The following is a 25,107-nucleotide window of genomic DNA, read 5'->3' as shown; positions in this document are numbered from 1 at the left end:
TGCTACATTCTCAGAGCATTGTACACTTATTGTAATAACTGCAGGTGGGAGCCAGCTAAGGTCATCTGGGGACCTGTCCTTCTGCAATGTGCTCTTGAGAAAAAGTCACCGACATGCCTACACCTCATTGCATAGATCACATATGATCATTTTACTTGAATTTACTTAAAATTAAAAGTTGAAGTTTACCAGCCTCTGTTTTCCCTTTACTCTAGAAATTTACTCTATTAGAACCAGACCCAACAGGCCTGCTTATAACTCAGAGAACTGCAGCCAATGGCATCATCAGAATTTCAGAAAGTGATCTTTGTGGGTTTCCTAAACCTGGGAAACTCTGGTGGGATGCACTATTTTTTGTCTTAGGACTAATCCTCTCTCAGGATCCATGAGCCCAGGAACTCAAGATTAGTTTAGATGAATAGTGGCTCTTCAGGAAGTCTTATTTTCTTTGCCATATTTGAATTTTATATCCCAAGTCCATGAACCATACCAGTATCTTGAATTTTCTCCCCTCTATGTTCTTTTGTTCAGAGAAAATTTTGAACTGCTACTGAGGGGCTTCTCTAGGATGTAAAAAGAGGAAGGTATTGGCAGTTTACAGGAGAAAAATCTTCAATCAGGGCAGGTGTTATAACTATAAAAATGTATTATTCAAATCCATTCATTTATTCTTTCATATTCAAATAATATCATGTAGGAGACAGGTACTAAATTCTTACTCCAGATTTGTGGTTCTGACCCATGAGTTTGGTCTTGCCATTTTCCTAATTGTTTGAAGTTGGCAAGTCTCTTTGTGGCTTGAAGCCTTGATTTCTTCATTTTGAGATTGGAAATAATATGTACCCAAAAGAGTTCTAGCAAGGATAAAATAGAATAATGGAAAAAAATTACTTTGCAAAAATTTAATTGCAAACAAGTGGTGTTGGCACTTTATTCTGATATGAAAATCAGTGAAAACTCATTAAACATAAGAGAAAGGAAGATTTAGAACTTTCCTTCTTCCAACCCCTTCTTTTTAAAACTCTTTGGAAGATACATTATCTGAGCAAGAAGTGCTTTGGTCATCAAGCCATCAAAATATTTTTATACAATAGCTTTCATATCATAAACTATTAGTTTTCAAGCTGTGCATTAAAAATGGATACAGTCTAAACATTTTTTCCCCCAGAAATCCAGGCAGCAGTGCCTTATAGGAGGATGTGTGAATGGAGATATGAACCTTGTGCCTCTCCCTGTTTTAAAACATGCAGTGACCCTGAAGCACTAGCATGTAAATTTCTTCCACCGTAAGTAATGTTTACCACTAAATAAGCAAATTCCAATATTTACAGTCCTCTGGTCTCAGTAAATTGTGTGTTATATTTTAAAACATTCTCATGAAAATTTATGTATGCAAAACATACTAATTCATGACTTTATTTTATTTTGATGAAAAATAATTGTTGAGGGTTTGTTTTGTGTTAGGGATTCTTGCTGCCAGGGATACAGTATTATAACAGAATAGATAAAAGTGCCTGCCCTCATGAAGCCTGTGCATTAATAGGTTGAAGCAGAAAATAAACACAAGTGTAAGTATATAATGAAACATACTGGTAGATTGCAAGGTGTTATGGAGTAAAAGAAAGGAAGGTGAGGGAGACAGAGTATAAGGTGTGTGCATGTGTTTGCTAGATTAACTTGGTGGTCAGGGAAGAATACACTGACAATGACATCTGGTCAGAGATGGGAAGGAAGCAAGGAATCTGATCTGAGAACAGTTCCTGGCATGGGAACATGCCTGGTGTATTTGAGAATTAACAAGGAGGACATTGTTGGAGCCAAGTGGATAGAATTGAGTTGTAGAAGAGACCATAGTGGTAGGCAAATCAGATGAGGCCTTGCAGCCTGTTGTAAGGACTTTGAGTAACACAGGAAGGCTTGATATATTTTGGAAAGAAGGCTTGATATATTTTGGAAAGGGGAGTCACAAGATCTATTTATATTTTTTAAAATTAGTTTGGCTCTTGTATTGTGAATGGGCTGATGGGGGTGGGAGGACAGGACAGGGAAGAACTGGTCAGTTATACAGACAACGGAAGATGGGCATTTGACTAGGTTGGTAGCCTTCGGCATCAGAGAAGTGATGAGATTCTGAATGTAATTTAAATTTAAGACCACGGGGGGTGCTGGTGGGTTTCATATGAGTGAGGAGAGGAAGAAGAATTAAGGAATCCAATTTGGCCTCAGCATTTTTGGGTAAAACCATATGTAGCTGCCACTTTTGTAGTCAAAACTGGTCAACTATTGGTAATTTCATATAATTTGATTTCATAGAACACTGTGTTGCCAGTTGCTGAGATAAGAACAATGTCAGGAGGAACAGCTTAGAGGAAAATTGTAGAATCTTCTTTTGAGGATATTGTATTTGAGACTGAAAATTGTTCATTGAATTTAGTGACCTGGATACTAGGAAGAAGCAAAGAAGAATCAGAGCATGTAACTATCATTTTTTAAACAAAGAGTTTGCTGTAAAGGGGAACAGGGAAATGGATCAGTGGGAGGAGGGAATATTTTTGAAAGCATCATTTTACATGAAATATCTATGAACTTTTACTCTTGGTGAACAACAGCCTTCCAGAACATCCTTAGAGAGAGGAATGCACTCAGAAACAAAGGCAGATAATGACCGTACAATGGGATGAGGTCTAGAGAAGTAAATGTAACAAATAGCATATTATGTGCTTCAGCAGGATATAAACTGTCCTGTAAATGCACAATCTCATTCCATTTGCAGAGGATAAAACTAACTGAGGCACAGAGAAGCTACACAATTTGCTCTAGGTCACACAGTTTGTAAGTAGGGAAATCATGCTTTGAACCACTATGCCCTGTTGTGCGTCAAGTTCTAAGAACAACCTTTTTTCCTCCCCTTTTTCCTATGAGAAATCTAATCCTTTGCTTGGACCACTCACATTCACAAGTCTTTTTCCTGCTTCTTCTGGGAAGTATCAGGAGGCAGGGATACCATAGTGGCCCCACAGTGAGGCTCATCACTGGGAGGGCACACTGGAAGGAAGACAGCAGAGGACACACCTGGCCTGACATTCTAGTGGAAATTGAGCTATATTTTGAAGTGTTATTTGGCTAGTTTATTTCTTTTTGTGACATGATCGATCTCCAAGGTGATTGAACACAGTTCCCTAATGCTCCCAGCTTACTGGCCTGCAGCTATTTGTCTTTGGGTATAGTTAGAAGACTCAGGAAACTTCACCCCTGCCAGGCTGCTTCTCCTTTCCACCTTCATTCCTGCCTCTGTGTCCTTGCCCTGTGCTATGGGGCCTAACAACTGCCCCCTGCCCCTTGTCCTTGAACATTCAAGTGTGGAGCCATGCCTCTTCTGTGCTCCTGCACCCCTCCTCCGTGTCCCCAACAGCCTTGTTCTAGGTGATTTCAGTTTCTGGCACAAAGCAAGTGTTAAAAATAAAAATATCTTGTGAAAATGAGAACTCTTCATAAGAAAATATGTCAAATGGCACACCCTAGAGCGCAAATGTAAATTGTTACTCCCATACGTAAGATTTATTCTAAGAATGATTCTGTATCTGAAGCATTATATTTATCAGTGAGAAGTGGAGTAGATTAACATCTGTATGACAAAATAAAGAGAAAGCTAGAATTGTGACTATAAAGACATTTTAAAGGGGTTAAGTTAATAGTTGTTAGAAAATATTTTAAGAGTATGCTGTGGTTTTTATGGGTACAAAATCATTGCAAAATAGTTGAGCTGCATAAAAAAATTAAAGGTGACTTCACTTAGTGGTAACCTACTGGCTGAAGTCTTTCCAAAAATCAGAATGTTAAATTTTTTCCTTCTGCTTGATAAAATTTAGAGAATAGGATTATATGCCTGTTAAAACTTATGCAAACTTATTTATGGAATATACAATTGGTCACCTATAAGCTAACTATTTATATTTCAAAAATTATTATAACGGGCATGGTGGTGCACACCTGTAATCCCATTATCTTGGGAAGCTGAGGTTGGAGGATTGCAAGTTCAAAGCCAGCCTCAGCAATTTAGCAAGATGCTAAACAACTTAGTGAGACCCTGTTTCAAAAATAAAATATAAAAAGAGCTAGGTGTGTGGCTCAGTTGTTAAGGATCCCTGGGTTCAACCCCTGATACCAAAAGAAAAAATGTCATAATCCATGGCTGTTGGTGCTCCTGTCATCCTGTCAACTCTGGAAATTGAGGCAGGAGGATCTCAATTTCCAGGCCAGCCTCTACAAATCAGCAAAACCTTGTCTCAAAATAATTAAAAGGGTTGAGGGTTTAGCTCAGTGGTAAAGCACCCCTGGGTTTAATCCTAAGGACCACACCCACACTAAAATTAATAGGAATGAGGTATTCAAGAGATTGCTAACTTTGTCTCATAAAGGCTCATTCTACAACAAGATAGAAAAGAGTTTTCCTTGGATTTTAGTGTTGCCTGAATTTGCTTGCACGAACAGTGCCCTCTAGTGGTCATATTGATCCGCAGTGGAGCAGCCTTGACCATTTTTGTCCAAATTCTTTATTAATAGATCAACCCAAGGAAATGTTTATAAAATACTAAAATTATTATTATAACTTGATAGTGTGTTTGAGATGTATATTAAAAAGCCTTTTTTATAATAATATTGGCATTAATTTTCTGTAGAATGTATGAACCTAAGAATCAGATTTGATTATTGAAAGATCACATTTATTTCCTTAGAATCAGAATAAATTGGGCTCTGAACTTTAATTAGAGAAGAGAGAAATGTAACCTCAGTTCTTATGTTAGCTTTATTTCCTTAGTAGAATACTGTTCTAGGTGTTGTTTCCTGAATTCATGGACTGTTGAAATTTGAGACTCTTACTTGGCATCAGACAAGGACTCTTCTTGTTACAGACAAGGACTGGAGATATTTACCATGGAAAAATGTCCTGGGGCTTCAAACTGGGGCTCCTGTGGGTCATACGCAACCACTTCCTCCCGTGGGATTGCCACAGTGGGGCACAGACACCAATGCTTTTGAGAATACAGCCGATGACCCTCCCCGGCCCTGTTCTCACAGGCAATCCACCAGAGGTCTGGATTCTCTTTTCAATGAATGTAGGTTTAATAATAGACAGGGAAAACCACTGAAGATGCTATTTTTGACCTACAGGCATCTTGAAGGCAAGGATAGTCTAAAATCATGTCAGTCCATTTAGATGTAGGGGAATTTAGGAATAGAAAGAAATAACAAAACTAATATAGATTAGCATATCAATAATTTTTTTTCCTGTATTTCCAATGATTTATAGAATGTGGCCTTAATGTGCCTCAAATATAAGTGTATATTTTGAATGTTTTGGATTCAAATTGTGCCTTAATCATAATGATTCTTTATCATCGACTTGCTTATGATTTTGTAAACTGAAGTATGATGGAGTGGTGGGCAAGTGGAGTTCTCCTCAGAGCTTGACAATGGGGGACGGAAGAATTTTAGGAAGGCTGTATCTTATTTTCATATATTCAATGCAGTTTTTATTTTTTTGCATTTTACATTTTTCTCATTTGATTTTTTTTTCCATGTAAAGGGTTGAAGGATGCTTGCCTTACTGCCCTAAAAATATGATCCTTGATGAGGTCACGCTCAAATGTGTTTATCCAGGAGACTGTAAGTGTGAACCTTGCTTAATTTACTCTGACAAGTGAAAAGCATGAATTTTTTTCCCCTCTATGAAGCAGGTGGTTGTAATCAGAAGTTTTAGACAATAAACTCTCATAAGCCATTAAATATACTTTCCATGGGTTTTGTGATGGTGTTATTCCTAATTACTTTCTAAATCATATACATCTTACCTCTCACATCCCTCCTGTTTTTTTTTCCTCCCAAACATTTTCTTTGAAGGAAAGAGCCCTGTGTGAATTATGTGGGTCTTACTGTACACAAATATAAATTAAAGAAGAGCATTTTTTTTTGTTTCTTTGTAGGCATTCCTGTGATTCCCACAGAGCCAACCTTAGTGCCACCAGGTGAGCTCTCTCTATCCATGTTTTCAGGTATCATTACAAGGTTAGACAGTAAAATGAGCATTCCATAATGTAAGTCTTGGCACACTTACCAGAGCTGCAGGCATTAGGATAATCCCATTGACCAGAAAACCCAGAAGGTACTTTCACTTCATTAAGGAATTGTTCATGGGCTCAGCATGTCACATTTTCTACAACTGGGGTCTGCATACTCTTTTAGTTAGAATACTACTAAGATTCTACTAGAATTTTCCTCATGTTGCCCAGAATTTAGGTTTTTCTAAATCCTACTTAAAGTTGCATAGTGATTGAATTGGCTCCAAGGAGATGCAGATGTAATTCAACTTTCCTTTGGAGCCTCTATTGCCTTTTTTTTTGTGTTCTGTCCCTGGCTCTAGTAGCCTTGCCTCCCTCTTTCACTATGAAACTTGCTTCAGGAAAGAATTTAATAAAATCTAGTGACACTGGGGCTTGCCAAACTAATCATATTATTTTTTCCTGGAATTATTATCTAGAAAAGTTCAAATTCAGATATTTATATTGGACACGTTTTAATTGAGCACCAACTGTGCCACCATCTGTCCTGGCACTGAGGGCATGGCAGATAAATCACAACCCTACCCCGAATAGCTACTAGTCCACAGTGTATTAAAGTATAGTCAACCTTCTGTATCTGTGGGTTCCACATTTGTAGATTCAACTAAGTGCAGATCAAAAATATTTGGTAACAAAGATTGCATCCGTGCTGATATGCTGAATGCATACAGATTATTTTCTTTGTCATCATTCCCTAAGCAATACAATATAACGTGTGTGTGTGTGAGTGTGTGTGTGTGTGTGTGCAGCATTTATGTTGTATTAGGTATTGGAATTCATCTAGAGATGATGTGTATGTGGGAGGATGTGTATAGGGTATATGAAAATACTATGTTTTTTTTATATGAGGAACTTAATTGCTGTAGATTTTGGTATGTGTGGGAAGTCTGTAATCAATCCCCATGGACACTTTGGCATGATTGTAGTACAATCAGGGTACATAGGAACAGCACATGGGAGAGGCATTGTATTTATTTTGGAGTTGTAGTCTCAGAAGGGTAACAGAAGGTAGGGACTGTGTAGGAAGAAATATGTTCTAACAAGATGGTAACAGTAACTGTAAAAGCTGGATGATAGAGAATATTTCACATGAAGGGACATCCAGCTGGTCAGTATGTCTTGAATCTGCAGCATGTGATGAAAAGTTCCAAGAAATAGAATAAAAGAGATTATTAGGGGGCTAGGTAAAAGGTTCATGGCAAAAAACTTGGAATTTTTTTCCCTGAAGAATTACTGAAGGACTTTAGGAGTCTTTTGACATTTTCCAAATTGTGGACTCACTATAAGCATTACTAGTACAATTATTCTTATTAGCTAACATTCATTGAAATCTTACGTGCCAGACATTGAATTAAATACTTGGCATACATGTAAACCTTATAAGAGCCACAAGAGAATGGGTTTATCACCCTTGTAGAGATTAACAATTACTCTATTTTTGTAAAAGCATGTTTAGATCAGGGCCAGAGATAATTTTCCAACATCGTTCAATCTATGGAGGGAATAAGTTTATTAAATAAGACTGAATATTCTAACATCCAGGGTGTAGATTATTAATTCTTCTAAGTGCTGCTGTCTACTTTGACCTGATAACCCCCCCATCAATATTTAACATGTATTGCAAATGTGTAAAACTATTTAATTGTAACTATACTTCATGACCCTCAGGGATAAGAAAAGTAAAGCTGTTTCTATTTGTAGATGACATAGATAGATAGGTAGGTAGATAGATAGATAGAGATATTATCCTAAGGAATCTGCCAAAACCTATTAAAAATAATAAATGAGTTCTCCAAAGTTGCAGAATACAAGACCAACATAAAAAAATCAACTGTATTTCTATACACTAGCAATGAACAATATGAAAAGAAAATAATTATATTTACAGGAGCATTGAAAACAATAGCATACTTAGGAATATATTTAGCAAAAGAGTTGAAATACAGACTTAAATTTGCAATGAAAATTACAAAACATTACTGAAGGAATTGAGCAGTTAAAGTAAATGGATTTGAAGATTTAATATTGAGATACTAATACTCTCAAATTTGTTTTATAGGTACATGTAATCCCTGTCATAACCCTAGCTTGTACTTTGCAGAACTTGACAAACTGACCCTAAAGCCATATGAAATTACAAGGAATGTAGTGTAGCCAAAACAATTTTGAAAAAGAAGCAAAAGTTGGAAAACTCACACTTCTCAATTTCAAAACTTACTGAAAGCTGTAATTGTCAAGACATCTTGACTATTATTTTATATCTAGACAATTCTCATAATCCTTTGATTATTTTAGATAACAATGCACTCCTTCACATTTAGACTGCTGAACCTCCTAGTCACTAGAATTTTCCATGAATTTGTGCTTTTATTGTACTAGAACTTTGTATTATCTTTCTTTGCCTGAAAGTTTGTGGTAATGGAAATAAACATATTTAAGTCTATTAAATATCATGCTCTGTACACAATACAACATCTAATACATGTATCATGAACTTTGCTCCTAAGACCAAGGAATTTTTGTTGTACTTTATCTATCCTTCAATTTGGGAACTACAAAATAATAACAAAAATGGGAGTTATCTGTGGAAACTATTTAACCAAAAGTGTAAAAGTTATCTATTATGTCATTGTGGTAGGCTGAGTAATGGAACTCCAAAAATGTCCCGGTTTTAGTCCCTAGAATTTGTGAATATGTGACCACACATGGCAAAGGGCTTTGTTGATGTAAAGATGCTCATCAGTTTTATGACTGGATCTGAAAATGGGGGAAATTAACCTAAATTATCCACATAGGAGACACGTTAGAATCAGAGAAGATGGCGACAGAATCAGAGAAGAGAGTATTGGAGATGTTAAGTTAGTGTTATAAAGGTGAAGAAAGGGAGCACAAGCCCGGAATTCAGGCAGCCCATGGAAATTGAAGGCAAGGAAACACATACTTTAAAGCTTCCAGAAAGAATACAGCCTTGCTGATTCCTCAGTTTTAGCACTTCTGATCTCCAGATCTGCTAAATAATAAGCTGGTTTTTAAATAATGTTTTAAGCAGCACCAACAATTTGCTACAGCAGCAATAGGAAACAAATACCATGTTTTTTAAAATACTATCAATGATGGACATTGCAACCACAGCGTGGGAAAATTTCTTCTATTATTCTTGTCTCTTCTGTAGTCCTTCAGACTGGATGTTTTAGAAATTTCTCAAGTTCTGCTAAAAGCATTATAGTGCCTTACAAATGTATCTGCCAATTGTGTCTACCCTTTTCTTGGCCACTCCTTCACCACACCCACCGATGTTGTCCAAAGCAACATCTGTTTGCAAGGAACACACCAAGGTTTCACCAGTGGAAAGGGACCAGCTTCTCTAGTTATTTTGAAAATGCAATAAGATTTGTAACTCCTGAGCTTGGAGACACCACTGGTATTTTTACCTGTTCGAACAATTGTGTTAACACGCTAAAACAGTGAAGGTGTTTATAGACTGGGCATTAAAATGTCATCTTTGATATAAGGAGAGCAACCAAGAACAGAGCAGGGAGGAAGAGCAGGAGAAGATCACCATTAAACAGGGACAAGACAGGGGGAGGGAAAGGGAGAGAGAAGGGAAATTGCATGGTAAAGGAAGGAGATCCACATTGTTATAAAAAATTACATATAAGAGGAAGTGAGGGGAAAGGGAAAAAACAAGAGAGAGAAATGAATTACAGTAGATGGGGTAGAGAGAGAAGATGGGAGGGAAGAGGAGGGGAGGGGAGGGGGGATAGTAGAGGATAGGAAAGGCAGCAGAATACAACAGACACTAGTATGGCAGTATGTAAAAAAGTGGATGTGGAACCGATGTGAATCTGCAATATGTATACGGGGTAAAAATGGGAGTTCATAATCCGCTTGAATCAAATGTATGAAATATGATATGTCAAGAGCTTTGTAATGTTTTGAACAACTAATAATAAAAAAAAAATACAAAAAAAAAAAAAAAAAGCCAGGGCTCTGGAATCAGAATTCCTGGTTAGAACTCTGCTCCTGTCACTTTTCAAACTGACTTCCCAACAGCTTGGTTTCCTTATTTGTAAAATGACGATAGCATTTTTATCTCCTTCACAAATGAAATAATCTATATAAAATTCCTTAGCAAATTTTCTGTCACGTGCATTCCATGCATGATGAATACCATTCCACTAATGAATTTCATCTTCATTTTTAGTAGGTCCAGAAATGATTACCCCCTCAGACATTACTATATTTGACACACTAATGCCTACAACAGGTTTGGAATGTGAGGTATGACTTTTTATTTTGTGATAGCATTGGCTCTTGTTTCTCTCTTCAAATAGCATTAAACTTCTTTGGGTTTATCATTGCTAAAAGATAATGATAATAATATGAATTACATTTTAACAACTATGTTTTCTTAACTGATAGATAATTCTTATTGATTATGTTATAGTCACAGTAGTAAAAGCAAAATTAAATAAGAACCTAAATGTGATTTCCTAGTAAAGAGTCATCTAGTGTGGCCTTCTCCATCCATCAGGCATTCATAAAATATTTATTGAGCAGCTACTATATGCCAGACATTATGCAAGATGATAACAATATATTGGCAACCAATAAAGATAAAAAGTCATTGGCCCCTAGAGCTAATAGTTTTCTCAGCTGATACTTGAGCAAATATCTTCTTCAAATATGACACTCATTTTGATAAACTAGCTATTTATTTAGTCAATATTTATTTAGCATCATTTCTGGCCAAGAACTGGTTAGCTACTATTGGTAAAGTATAAAAGCAGGCCAAACTTCCTGCCTTTATGGACTTTGCATTATATTGGAGTTTCTGAGATTGCCAATAAGCACAATATGTCACATTAAAATGTTCGAAAAAGCACTATTCAGGAGAGTAATGAAACTATTTTCAATAAGTTTGTTAGAAAATCTCTACTGATTAGGTAACTTTAGAGCAAAAGATCTAAAGAAGTTGAGAGACTGAACAATGCAGAGGACCAGGAACACAATGTTCCAAACAGGGGGCTGGCAAGTTAGAATACCCGGAGACAAGAATGTATCTAACATTTAAAGAATAAGAAAATAAAGCTGGGCTTGCTGGGGCATGCCTATAATCCCAGAGGCTTGGGAGGCTGAGACAGGAGGATCATAAGTTCAAAGCCAGCCTCAGCAAAAGCAAGGCACTATGCAGCTCAGTGAGATCCTGTCTCTAAATAAAATACAAAATAGGGCTGGGGATGTGGCTCAGTATTTAAGTGCCCTTGAGTTCAATCCCTGATACCCACCCCCCAAAAAAGATAATAATAATTATCATACTTTCAAATAGAATATGATTTATGAACTTTGAAATCTTTAACTCATATTTATCTGTAAGTTTTAAACTATATATTAAAATTAACTTGTAATTATACTAATCATGTGCTATTAATGTCACATACGAATTTTTAATGAGATATTTGGGTAGGATTAAGTTGTGATTTTTTTAAACCAACATGAACAGAAGTTATATTCATATACTAGCTCTACATAACATAATAGGAAAGACTGCCTGCCATCATACAAATTTGCTTACCAAGTGCTAACCTCAGAATGTATGAAAGGACTTTATTTTGTCTGAGTGTATGGGTAATCCTGACGCTAAATCAATATTAAAATAAAACTTAAATTAAGTACATATTCAATATTATAGAGAGGACACATCAACAAAAACTTGTAGTGAAATTTTTAATTTTTTCTTTCACAGTTTTTGTATTTAGGAAGTATACACTATAGGCAATGGAATTGTGAAACTAATACATCAACTGAAAATATTAGTTGAAAATAGGGAAAAACTTACTACTTTTTCTCTTCTATTAACAGCCCCAGCAATTTGATCCTGTATATAACTGTAGCCAATATATATGCCTTAATATGGAATGGACATTCTACAACTGGTCTCTTAATTGCCCAAAGGAAGTAGAAATGCCGGACTGTGGTTTCCGGGGAAGACCTGTGCAAGTGAACACTGATATCTGCTGTCCTGAGTGGGAATGTCCTTGTAAGTTTGCATTTCTTATGTGCTGGCTAAACTTTTAAAAAGGGGAGATTGCTGTTTTTTGGAACTGATCATGTCATTATACCATTATTGTTTATACCATTATTGTTTTTGAGCTTTCTTCATTTGATTGAAAAATTTTTGTTTTCAGTATGTGACATTTTGAGTTGCTTCTTATCAAATGTAAGGCTAAGTTAAGAGATTTTTTTTAAAGAAGCTATTACTAAAAACAAATAGTTCATAGACTAATTCCACTTTACATCACTTTATCTTAGGTCGATGTTCCATGTTGTCAGAACTGAGCATTATTACATTTGATGGAAACAGTGCTGCTCTATATAGTATGGCTTCTTATATCTTAGTAAGAATTCCTGGGGAGATCATAGTTGTTCATATTGAAAAGTGTTCCTTGAATCAGGTAGGTCCTAATCCATTTTTGTGGTCATTTCCTTATAAATATATAGTTGAGATATATTGTAACATTTGAGATTTTAAGAATAAAAAGGTGCTTGAAACCTTATATTGATCTTCTGATATTTAAATAAAAGTGTTTTATGTAAACATATCTAAAGGCATATCATATTACTCTAAATGATGTTTTTAAAATTCAAGTAATGAATTTCTTTTAAAAGTGTTTTTTGGCCAGAATGGATAGTGGGAAATGACTGCTAATAGGTATAAGGCTTCTTTTGGGGATGATTAATGTATCTAGGTATAAGGCTTCTTTTGGGGATGATTAATGTATCTTCAAATGGTTTGTGGTTGCACCATTTTATGAGTATATTATAAACCACTGAATTATATACTTTAGATGGATTAATTGTATGTTATCTGAATACTATGAAATAAAGCAGTTAAAAATTTAAAAAATTATGTTCTGTATTTCTTTTCAGAATGGAAACTCATTTAAAAAGCTAGTAAGTATTTGCAAATTATTTAACAAATTCATTCTGTTTATGATTTAAATTATGTTCAACTTCATCTAATTTTTATTTTTTCAAAATAAGGCTTCCTCTGGAAGAATCTCTGGACTTTGTTTTAAGAAGTTAAATGTGACAACATCAGTAAATAAAATTCTTGTCAATAGGGTAGCAAGAAAGGTAAGAACACAATTGAAAATTTTCTTTACATGACATGGAAATAAGAAATTATATGAAACCATTTGGAAAAAGAGGAAAATTAAACATATCAGTGCAGTTTCATTGCTCTTATGGATAATCATTCTTTTCATGGGAAGCCTAAAAATGTGTTTCTTGATATTATATTTCTACCTCCATTTATGTGCCAACTGTTGCATATATCTCTTTCCTGTGAGGTTAACTTAAGGGCCTTGTTAAACATTCGAATGCCCCTCAGATAATACGGATGACCAAGCTTCTTCATAACAGAGTTAATATTTGTGTTTCAAGTCAGACAAGGTGGAAATGATGTTGAAAAGAGCAGTGGCCCTGGGGAGCACAATGAAAACCACTTAGAGAAGAAGAGGTGGGGAGGGCTGGTTGTGAACTGTTCATATCACTAAATTTTTGATGAATAATTGATTGCTAAAATGAGAAAAAAGAAAGAATATTTACCTTTATTGTAGTAAATGAAACAAGAACAATGTGTTATGAATAAGTTTGAAAGGAGCCACTTGCTTCTGAACGAAAGACCCTTATCATAAGAACTGTATGTTTAGGATGTAAGAGTGAGTTATGAGCTGGGTTCTTAACTCAGATCTAAATTGTCCTCTCTAAAGTGTAAGAAAAAGATGTGTAAAGATTTTACTTAAATTGGCTGAGATGTTATAGGCTTTCTGAAAATAATTATATTAGTTAGCACAGGTGCATAGGTCCATATAAAAATAATTTTTCTCTTTAATTTGATCTGAAATCGATGATATTTCATCTAGTTACCAATTTCCTGAAAGGTATTATCACTACTGTGTCTTTCTTTTCCTAAGTTACTTGTGCATACAAAGCCAATTGTCATTCAACAAGGGGAAGAAAAAAATAGCCTTCCTTATCTCTCTTTTTTTTAAACTTATTCAGATATCCCTTAGGCTAGAAAAATAAAATTTTAAACATTTAAAAATTAGTCCATATTAAAACAGAATAAATGGAATAATCTGTATTGTCCTGAATTTGATTAGTGTGTATTTAAATAAATACCTTCCTACCAGATGTATTTACATTATTCTAGGTAGAAGTGGATTCTATTGTTGTGCCTTTGCCCTTTTCAAATCAAGAACTGTTCATAGAGGATTCTGGTACTATGTACATGATTACTACCCCAGCTGGATTAATCATCAAGTGGGCTCACCTTACAGGAATCATAGATATTCACTTCAGCTTCCGGTTTAACTTGTCATCCTATACAGAAGGACTTTGTGGTGAGCACTGATCTTAAGATCTTTTATTTCTTCTAATATTTCTTTTCCTGCCCACAGTACATTGTTTTGAACACTGTTGGTCCACTTTTCAGACTTGAGTTGTGATACTCACTTTCAGTTCCCCATGTGAATATTGAAGAAAGCAGTGGCTTTCAATAAAGGGCTAAGAAAGCAAGAAATAACAGTTTAGCCTGAGTATTTCATGGAATGAATGTTTACTATTATTATTATTACTATAATACTTTATGTTTCTACTAACTCTTCTTTATTTAGAATTAATAAAGTATCAGGCATATTTTAACTCACTTTATTCTAACAACCCCTAATAAGATAGTACTAGTGTTGTCCTAATTGGTAATTGATAAAAAATAAAGCATAGCAAGGTCACAGGCTTAAAATCTTTGTTTCTTCCTTTTTGTAAAGGTTAAACTCAGGGAAATTTTATGTCATATCGAAAGAATACAATGTTCTGAATACATGTCTCAGCTTGATTATGAGGTATACAACTTATATGTACCTTTACACTTAGGCTTAATATTGTAACATGTTACATAGATATAAAAGTCAAAGGAAACAAACCAAATATATCTGTGGGCATATAACAAATTTTAAAAGTACTGGCTCTTGTGTCTCCTGAAAAGGTGAACAGATATTATATTCAACTTTCTGTACCTATTAAGAGATCAGTTTCCTCATCTTTCAAGTTGGTGCAGTAATATCATTTCAAGATCATTATGGAAAGGTGAACAGAAATTATATTCAACTTTCTGTACATATTAAGAGATTAGTTTCCTCAGCTTTCTAGTTAGTGCAGTAATATCATTTCAAGATCATATGCAGAAATCAAAATATCAACTTGTATACATAAATTTGCATAATATTACATGTAAATTTTAAATTTTAATATTTCTCATTGATAGGATTATATGTGAAAAATTAATGTAGAATGCTTAAAGTGTTACTTAAATAACAGATGATAAATGGTAATTTTTAAAATATACCTCAATTTTAACTTCATTAAACATTCAGTAAAAGTTTTTCCATTACCTTCTGAGTGTTTGATATTATTTTTGATGCTAAAAACTCAAAAATGAATATGACTAAGCAAGTTCTTGCCCTCAGAAAATTAAATGAAATGACTGTTTCTTTTTTAAAACACAAATATCTAGTAGAAAGTTTTGCTAAACTGATTTGCATATTTCCTTACAAAAGAAAATGTTCCTTGTCATGGACTTCAGCAGTGACTTAAATTTATCATGTGGAAATAGTTAAGTAAATGTAGTTCAATAGTTATTATTAACAACTCAGACTTTGGGAATGGATTTTTTGCTATGATTTAGCACTTCTGAATGATATGATTTTTGTTTGATTTTTATAGTTTCTTCCTCCTCTGCTCTCAGCTCTTGCTTTTAAGGGGATAGATACTCTGCTAGCTGAATTGTTAACTAAGCAATGTAGAAAAGCAGTCTCCTAGGATCACCTTTTTGCTACCAAGGATCATGGCCTAAACTCCATGACTTTCAGAGTATGAGAAAGGTAGATAGTTAAAGGGTCATCTGAGTGGTGTCAGAACCACCAGGTTGGGTGCCAACTGAAAAAGCTGAGGTAAACAAGAGTGTTATCCAAACTAAACATGGACACCATAATGGAAAAAACTTTATTGACATCTAAGTCTATATAACACTGAAGTTAGCTGGGGTGATGGATGGAGTTGCAGTGAAACACATTTGTATTAGAAATTACCTCTCTCTTCAAAAGTCTCACCTTAAATTCTTAGCAGTTACGTTGCATGAAGTTGGGTTTTTTTTCCCTTTTAATTGCCCTCAGAAACCTGTATATTTGTAGGGATGAGATGTCTGCAGCAGCAGTCTTTTTCATCCTGATGCACCTGCTTGGTGATTAAGATTTGATGTTTGAATAAAATGTTTACTTCATATATTATAACTTACAGTCTTGGAAATTAAGAAAAGTATGTGTTAATGTAGGATGGGACTTTAGGAAAGGTATGATAAGGGATCTGGTTCTTATCTCTGTACTTTCCTTGGCTCTGTACTCCACTGGATGAAGAATAAGCTTATTCTCAATCTGGCCTTATTCAAAGCATCATAGTCATCAATATGTCATGTCACTCCAATGAAGGGAGATGGACTGTGTCCTGGGATTCCCAGTTCAAGCCTTGAGTTTGACAATGGTTTTCCTGATGATGAATAAATCCGTGTGGTTATGTGACTGCTATAAGTTGGCTGTTTCACCTGTACAATTGCTAATATAAGGGAGTAAGGATTGACTTTATGTCAATCAGGGTCCTCATCTGGAGTGGTGTCATACACTGGACAATGGGAGCGGGGCAGTGGATAATTCCTGAAAGGGAAAGCTTAATATTTCCAGGCACAGTTATCCTGGGTGAATGTGAGCCTGGAATTCAGTCACTCAGTGTACACTATTTTAGGCGATATCTTGCCAGGTGTAAAAATTTGCTCTGAACTAATGAGATGGTGGTAATAATGGAAATGTGTAGGAGGAGGATCCATCTTCTCTTTCTTATCTTTCTATGATCTCTTCATATATCTTTACATATAGCCCCATGACTTTTTTCTTATTGGGTTAAGGCAGTTCTATGCTATTTTATAAAGGATTTAGAAATATAATTTTAAAAACCCTGTCAGTGCTAAAGTCAAAGACACATGAATTTGGAACTTTGATAAAAGAATTCATTTAAAATAAATTGTTAAGCTGATTTAATTGTGCTAATTATATTTGGTTTAAGTGAAAAAATTTTTTCCCTCTAAATGTCACATTTCTTTCAAGGAATTTGCAATGAAGATCCAGATGATGATCTGAAGATGCAAAACGGCACAATTATTGGGAATATGGAAGACATAGAGTTATTTATTGAGAGCTGGGAAATTGAGAAATCTTTTGCAGTAACAACAAGAAGACCTGTTAGGAATTGTACTGAGCATGATTGCAGTCACTGCATTGAGTTATTAAATAGAAGAGTTTTCATTCCATGCCATGATAAAGTAAGCCAAAGCACCTATAAATAAGAACTGTCATGTTAGACATATTGAAAGTAAAAGCCAATAAATTCCTGGTTTTGCTATGATATTTTCCTACTGAGAATAGTTTATCTCCAAACCTTCTGCCAGTATGTTTGAGAATTCAGAATCACTTACTTTTTATAGATTTACAGATACAGGAAGGATAATTATCTTTTTTTCCCATCCCATGTTTTGTTAGAACTATATTTATAGCTTAAAAAAATGAAGTTCTTTCCTATGAATAAATGCCTCTGGGTGAAAAAGATCAATGGCATTTGATTACCCAGTATAGGAACTAAGACATTGAAACTTTAATCATTTCCTTACAATTCTGGCCTCTTGTAAGAACTTACAAGAACTTAATTGATCTTTATTACTTGCTAGACTTCTGACTTGAAAAATTAATACATATTTTAAATAATCTATGTCATTAAAAAAGATTCATTGTTAGAGACAAAGGACAAACAGAATTTCACAAAGTGTTTAAAAATTAATGAGCATTTAGCACATAGTAGGCACGATGTTAGACTCTTGTGATACAGGAATAAGAAATTCCCCTGATGTCAAGGAATCTACAAGAAAGGCAATCTGTGAACAAGTATATTACAGTTACAATATGAAGATCCATAAGAAACCAGATTGGAAAAGACTTCATGCAGGTTTAGACCTTTGAACTGTTCAGAAGGATGGGTTTTCCAGGAAAGAAGGGAGAAGAAGGAAGATCTAGACAGAAGAAAATAGTATATACAAAAAAAATATTTGGAGTAAAAGCCGATGCAAGGAAAATAATGAAGCAGTTTTGTGCCACATATATAGAGGAAGAATCTAGGAAGGAGAGTGATGAAATTATTGAGTCAGGAAGGAGCTCACTATGTGCTAGATGGGGAGATGTAGATTCTATAGTTAGCCTGCACTATGAGTTCCCTGAGGGAAAAGGTAAGGGTTTGAAGTCATGGAATAAAAAGGCATATATTTTTGGAGGTTCTCTTCACTTAGAGATTTGAGTGAAAGTAAGTTTTAAGTGTTTAAATTTTTTAAATGCGTGCACATAAAATTTTAAAAAGCAATACATTTAATGCATGTTGTTGTCACTTTAATTTATTCTTTAAAGCACCATGAATTCTAAAAATTGCATCAATAACTGAGAACTTAGAAGGTTGACTGGAAAGTTTTCAGCTTGACTCATCAAAGTGTAGAGAGGTAATACAAGGTGCCATTTAGTCTGCAATAGCTTCAACTTTTCTCTTAGGATCTTCCCAGTGAATTCGATGGCAAAAAAAAGAAAACTGGAGTCCAGATATAGATGAGGAATTGGACATTTGCACAGATGGATAATTATTTAATATCTCAAAATATAGTAATATAATAACTTGATCTGCTACGTAGATAAAAACCATTTTAATTGAGGACGGTAATGCTTATGTTTTTATAGTCAGGAGTAAATAGATAAATTTTTCATATAGGAAAAAAAGACAGGGGTGTGAATTTAACCTGTTGTTTAAGAAGGTGAACTAAAAGGCATCTAGCTATGGCCTTATAACTGGGTCAAGCAACATACCCTCCAAAACTGTATTATACCTGTAACTCCAGGTTCTAGGTCATGGAGAAATTGGTATTAGAAGATTTCTGTTTTGGCCACTGGGTCAAGCTATGGAGGACATACTCATAATAGCTGGTGACCACATTGGCTGAGGCCATTGCAATCAGACTGAACCATACTAGACATGGAATGACTGTCTTCCAGGGCAATACTCCCGTAAGGATGATTAGGAACAGAGAAGTGACCATATTCTTCTATAAACATAAAGTGAAGCAGGCATGAAGAGGCTACTCATCAGCTAAGCAGACTTCTCTTTTCTCCCTATAGGCAAGTATAGGCCTAGGCCTCTAGAGAAGCACTTAGACTGAGAAAAGGAAAACTCAGAATTTAGCATCTACATATAAATGCACATTTTGTGATTACTGAATGAATGAGGGGAGAGAAAAATTGGAATAAATTTTAAGTTATAAGCCAAATTATTGAAATATCACAGTCTCTAGATCAAAACAGAACATAGTCTATAGAAAAAAGAATTGAATGAAAATAAAGCATAACAAATTATAAGAGATGAACATGGACTATTAATATAAAGAATTTTAAGAAGCATTTATAAACTGGTTTAATGGATGATGCTCTATACCATTATAGAATGCTTTGGTAGCTTCCAATTTTATCTATAGTAGCTCAATCTCCTATGTATTATATAGAAGAGATGATTGTAACCCAAATCATAATATTAGAAATAGATTTTTTCTAGACCTGAGTTACTCTCTTTCTTTGCCAGCCTTCTAAGAAAGATTTATATAGATTAGTATAGATAACAGTTATCTCATTTAAAATCTGTTGGGAAATATAAATTCAGGGGTGACATCTAGTATTGTGAACTCTTGAAAATCTGAGATCTAAGAGGAACTATAATGAATATCAATTTGCTGTCATTTTATTTTCCAAATTGTCTTAGTCTAGCTTAGGGCCTTTAGAAAAATAAAACAGCATAACTTATCCCAAGGCAAAATGCATTTGTAGGTTTCACCAAAGGAATTTTGTGAAAAGATGTGGATCAATTATACCTATTTCTGGAACTATGAATGTGATGCTCTTTCTGCATATGTAGCTCTGTGCAACAAGTTTGACATCTGCATTCATTGGAGAACACCTGATTACTGCAGTAAGTAACCACTAAATCTATACAATATTTTCTAATCATTAAATAACATCCTTTTTTATTCATTTTTCTTTTACTTTTTATTTTTAATCAAATAGTAATTATAAGCATAAGATACACAAAAAGCAATATATCACAAACAAGTCAGATCACTCAACTTTACAAATAAAATTTACAAGTGTTCCTTTTTCTCCACATCCTCACCAACATTTATTATTATTTCTATTCTTGATGGCTAACATTTTTACTTGAGTGAGATGAAATCTCAATGTAATTTTGATTTGCATTTCCCTGATTGCTAAGGATGTTGAACATTTTTTCATAGAATTGTTGACCATTTGCATTTCTTCTTTTAAGAAATGTTTCTTTAGTTCATTTGCCCATTTGATTGCAAATCACTTTGACTGCTATGAAAATCAGTATGGAGATTCTTCAGGAATAGGACCATCATTTGACCCAGTATTCTGCTCCTCACTATTTATCTAAAAGAATTGAAATCACCATACTATAAGAGAGATTTGCATTCCAATGTCTTTAGCAATGTAATTCACAACAGCAAAGGTATGGAACCAGTGTAGGTGCCTGTCAACAATTGAATGGATAAAGAAAATATGGTATATTTTATATGGACTTTTACTCAGCCATAAAGAAAGGTGAAATTATGTCCTTTGTTGTATATATAAATGGATAGAACTGGAGAACATTATGCTAAGTGAAATAGGCTAGATTCAGAAAGTCAAGGGTCAAACATTTTCTCTGGTATGAGAAAGCTAGAGGAAAAAAAAAAGAAATAAAAGATGGGGATCTTCTATTTTCATGAGAAAATAGAAGGAGATCAATAGAGTAGTAAGGGATGGAAGGGGAAGGAGGAGACAAATGAAAGGGAAGGAACTGAGGAATGAAATTATCCTAATTGTATAATCTGCATATATAAATATATCACAATGCATCCTACCTTTATGTATAATTATAATGTACCAATTTAAAAATATGCAATTGAATGGAAGGGAGGCTAATAGAGTAAAGGAAGGGGAGGGAAGAAGAGAAGGAAAGGGAAGGAAGCAAATTATGGGGAATGAAATGGAGCAAATTATGTTATTTGCACATAAGAAAATATCTCAGTGAACCACACTATTATGTACAATTCTATTGTACCAATAACAACATAAAAAAATAAAGTTGCATATAAGGCTTCTCTGTTCCCTTCTCTTATCCCTTTTATCTTCCTCCTTCCACAGATGAATCATTATTTGAGAGCAGCATTCCTGATTCATCTGGAATGTATGCCATCTCCACTTTCACTGGGTGCTGTCAAATTGTTCTCCACTGATATTGAACCAATTTATACTCCTACCATCTGAGTATTTCTTTTCTAACAGTATAACTTTTTAAAGATTATTTAAAATTAATAAGAATTTTCTAAAGCATCATTTAAAGACTGTTCAACAATCATTTTCTTTTAACAGTGAAAGATTAAGCCTAAATACGACCCACATTTTTTTATGACTTGGTTGAATTACATTATTTAAAGCTGATCTCCATGTTTATTCTGAGTAGATGACATATCTCATTTGACTGCACAGAGCATTAACTTTGTAATAGTTGACTACATGGAAACCAGACTTGGACTGCCTATGTTTATTTGATACAAATCAGATGAACTTTTAATATTAGTTGGACACCTGCAAGATGTTTGAAAATACTCATTGATGATCTTGCTCCTGATCTACAGTACACAGAAAATAAAAAAAATGGACATTGAAGAGACTAAAATGTGCAAAATTCCGTTTCAGAGACAAGCTGACATTTCTTTCTTTTATTAGAAATCAAATGGGTCATGTTTATCATTAGCAAATTCCATCCTTTTTGTTCATAGCTCTGAGTTGCCCAGATGGGAAAGAATATCAACCCTGTGTGCGACCTTGTGAGGCAAGAACATGCCTGAACAAATGGTCCTATGGACACTCTTCATGTTCGAATTTAAGAGAAGACTGTGTGTGCAAAAATGGGACCATTCTTCACAGGCCAGATAAAATTCAGTGTATTCCAGAGAGAGAATGTGGTAAGAAGCAAAATACAAAATAATTTCTTTGAGATTTAACACACAGATAAGAACTTTTCTTAGATATTGGAAAGATATGCTGAGAAAAATTAATCAAAGGGAACCTAAGTGTTGGAAAGGAAATGAGTTTGTAATGTGCTGTTAATATGGTTTCAGTTGAATTTAACAAAATTAGTAGCTTTCATTATGATGTATTTTGATAGTTTTATATATATACATATATATATATATATGTAATAACTAGGAAAGAGCATGGAAAATTAAGAATTAAAAGTATAGGTTGTGGGATGGACTTAAATTCCAGTTATTTTCTGTCTTTAGCTTTCATTTTACCTTTGAGCCTGAGGTTATGCCTCTGCAAAATGAGAGAAATGATAGTGCTTATTAACTTATCAGGTCAGCGTGGAGAGACATCAAACAAGAAAAAGAAGTTTGCATTTAATGGTGCCTTGAGAAAATAAGCACTTTAGAAATGGCAGATAGAATTATTATCTGGGGAAAATTTTAATTTTCTGCTGTCATTTTCCAACAATTTAATTTTGACACATTGTCTAAATGGTGGTGGCAAATGGAAACGTGAAAAACTGAGGAAATCACTGCACAGTAGTTTGATAGTCATAGGGGTCTTCCTTATGGTCAGACAGGTAATTAGCTAACAGTTAAAGGAAGGGTAAGTAGAAGCAAATGTATATAGTTTTAGAAACAAGCTTGAAATTGCCAATAAAGAAAGAAAGAAAGACTTCAGAATACATAGGCACAGTTATGCTCATAACTTTAGAGGTTTAACAGCTTGATTTGCTGGAGAAGTGCTTAGATACTGAGGATATGATTGTAGCTATTTAACTTTATTATTCCTTAAAAAAATTACTAGAGGGCCATATTTACATATAATATTTTTCCTAATTGCCTACTTTTCTCTTTTAGATTTTAAAGCGGAAATGTTTTATATTTTAGTATGACATGAATTTTAATGTGAGATAGGGACTACTTTTTTCTAATGTCATTTATTTATAACAGTTATTATTTTAAAGCTAATTCACATTTATATCACTGAGTTTGTTGAAGCTAAATAAATTGTATTGATAACATCTTACATGTCTTAAAACAACTAAAAATCATCTTATTTATAGCAGAGGGCATATAAATGTATAGATAGTTGTAGGAAGGAAAAATATTTTCTGTGGCATATACACAAAGGTTGGTTAAAGAAAAATGTGAGCTGATGTAGAAAAAAAGGAATCTGAGACAGGATGGATTTGTGACATGTCAGCTATGTGACTGGATCAAATCACAGTCTGAATTCAAAACATAGCAGCTTGATTTATTTTAGTGACTAGGTTATGAATGTCATAACATTGTCAATTTCTTCAAGTTTGCACTGATAGAGAAGATCAACCCCGAACTGCTGGGGAGATTTGGAATGGGGGCATTGATGAGTGCGCCCTATATAAATGTTTGGAGAATGGAAGCATCATTCCTGTAGAACCTGACTGTGAAGAAGAGCCCTCTCCCTTTTGTGAACGAGAAGCCGAAATTGTCATGGGCACCATTGATAAGCTGACCTGTTGTTCAAAGGAAGTTTGTGGTATGTGCACAGGTTGATGCCTCCAAATTAGTACTGCAAAATAGGTTCATTCATTGTGTCCTTGATGCTTGGTCTAAACAAACATATAAGGGTTGAAGTAACAATATAGTCCTGCCATAAATGTCATTTTCTCAAATAAATTATGCAAATACATACAAAAAACTCTGACTATTAATAACAATACAATTATTCAGCAATATATGACAAGAGAAAGGATATGGAAAACTTTAAGTCGTGACAATCAGGGGTGAAAGACTACCAGACAAAACTTAAAGCTGCTCTTTTTTTCAAATATAGATTGCCTTGTGAATGGAATAGGTTTAATGATGGTGGAAAAACATGTTAGTGAAAGTCATTTTCCTTTTTCAAGTTCAGAGCCCAAGTTTTTAGTTTTGGCCACTATTTTTAATGTTCTGTTTCTCGCTTCTAGGATGTGACATGAATTTGTGTGAAACTACCATTCCAACATGCACAACTAGTCAAAAATTGGTTGTTGGTTATAGCCCTCTTTCTTGTTGTCCACAGTACAAATGTGGTGAGTTAATCAATTTGGAAAACTGAGTAAGGTTCATTGTTCATTCAGAATAGTGGATTAGAATCTCTTTCTTGGCATCTTCAAGAAAATAATTTGTCATAAGAGATTTCAGGGTTGCTATTTCTATGTTTCTGTTAACATTAAGATCTTTATATCACTAAATTCAAAGAAAACTAAGCACTATTTCATTTATTTTACTTTTATTTATTATTTCTTCATCTTACAAATTTTTTAAATACATTTGTGTTTCTGCAGAATGTGACCCACTCAAGTGTCCTGTTATTTCAACACCAGAATGCAGAGAAGACCAATTTATGATTCATGTTCAGCAGGGAGAACCTTGCTGTTTTCCCCCTCTCTGTGGTGAGTATTCTAGAGATAATTTTTAGGAAAAAGAGGGAGAATCTAGAGAGACTCCTTTATTTGCTTTGAATTTCATGATGACTGATGGAAACTGATATTCTAATTTTATACTAATAGGTATAAAACTGAACAAGAACTGTATTCTTTCTACAAACATGAATTGATGTGAATATACTTTGTATACAACCAGAGATTTGAAAAATTGTGCTGTATATGTGTAATAAGAATTCTAATGCATTCCGCTGTCATATTTAAATAAAAAATTAATTAAAATAAGGAAAGGAAGGTA

The 25,107-nt window shown here is 34.3% G+C and overlaps 1 protein-coding gene across 4 annotated transcripts in view; it reads left to right on the top strand.

The window, feature by feature from the left end:
* The window catches only part of Otogl (otogelin like), a 122,597-nt gene that overhangs the window by 83,057 nt on the left and 14,433 nt on the right, over positions 1-25,107 (top strand). For 2 of the 4 annotated variants that reach the window (XM_077798984.1, XM_026396993.2), the window contains 15 exons: positions 1,169-1,286; positions 5,588-5,667; positions 5,985-6,053; positions 10,327-10,400; positions 11,982-12,159; positions 12,432-12,574; positions 13,050-13,073; positions 13,164-13,256; positions 14,338-14,527; positions 17,336-17,550; positions 20,135-20,276; positions 22,150-22,335; positions 23,708-23,920; positions 24,351-24,455; positions 24,711-24,818. In XM_077798984.1, coding sequence (XP_077655110.1) covers positions 1,169-1,286; positions 5,588-5,667; positions 5,985-6,053; positions 10,327-10,400; positions 11,982-12,159; positions 12,432-12,574; positions 13,050-13,073; positions 13,164-13,256; positions 14,338-14,527; positions 17,336-17,550; positions 20,135-20,276; positions 22,150-22,335; positions 23,708-23,920; positions 24,351-24,455; positions 24,711-24,818 — 1,938 coding nt within the window. The remainder of the gene's footprint in view (positions 1-1,168; positions 1,287-5,587; positions 5,668-5,984; positions 6,054-10,326; positions 10,401-11,981; positions 12,160-12,431; positions 12,575-13,049; positions 13,074-13,163; positions 13,257-14,337; positions 14,528-17,335; positions 17,551-20,134; positions 20,277-22,149; positions 22,336-23,707; positions 23,921-24,350; positions 24,456-24,710; positions 24,819-25,107) is intronic. The other 2 variants (XM_077798983.1, XM_026396994.2) reach the window with 1 other exon arrangement.

The sequence above is a fragment of the Urocitellus parryii genome, chromosome 5 (assembly GCF_045843805.1).
Source record: "Urocitellus parryii isolate mUroPar1 chromosome 5, mUroPar1.hap1, whole genome shotgun sequence".
NCBI classification, from domain to species: Eukaryota; Metazoa; Chordata; class Mammalia; order Rodentia; family Sciuridae; genus Urocitellus; species Urocitellus parryii.
This window is presented reverse-complemented; position numbering and strand designations above follow the sequence as displayed.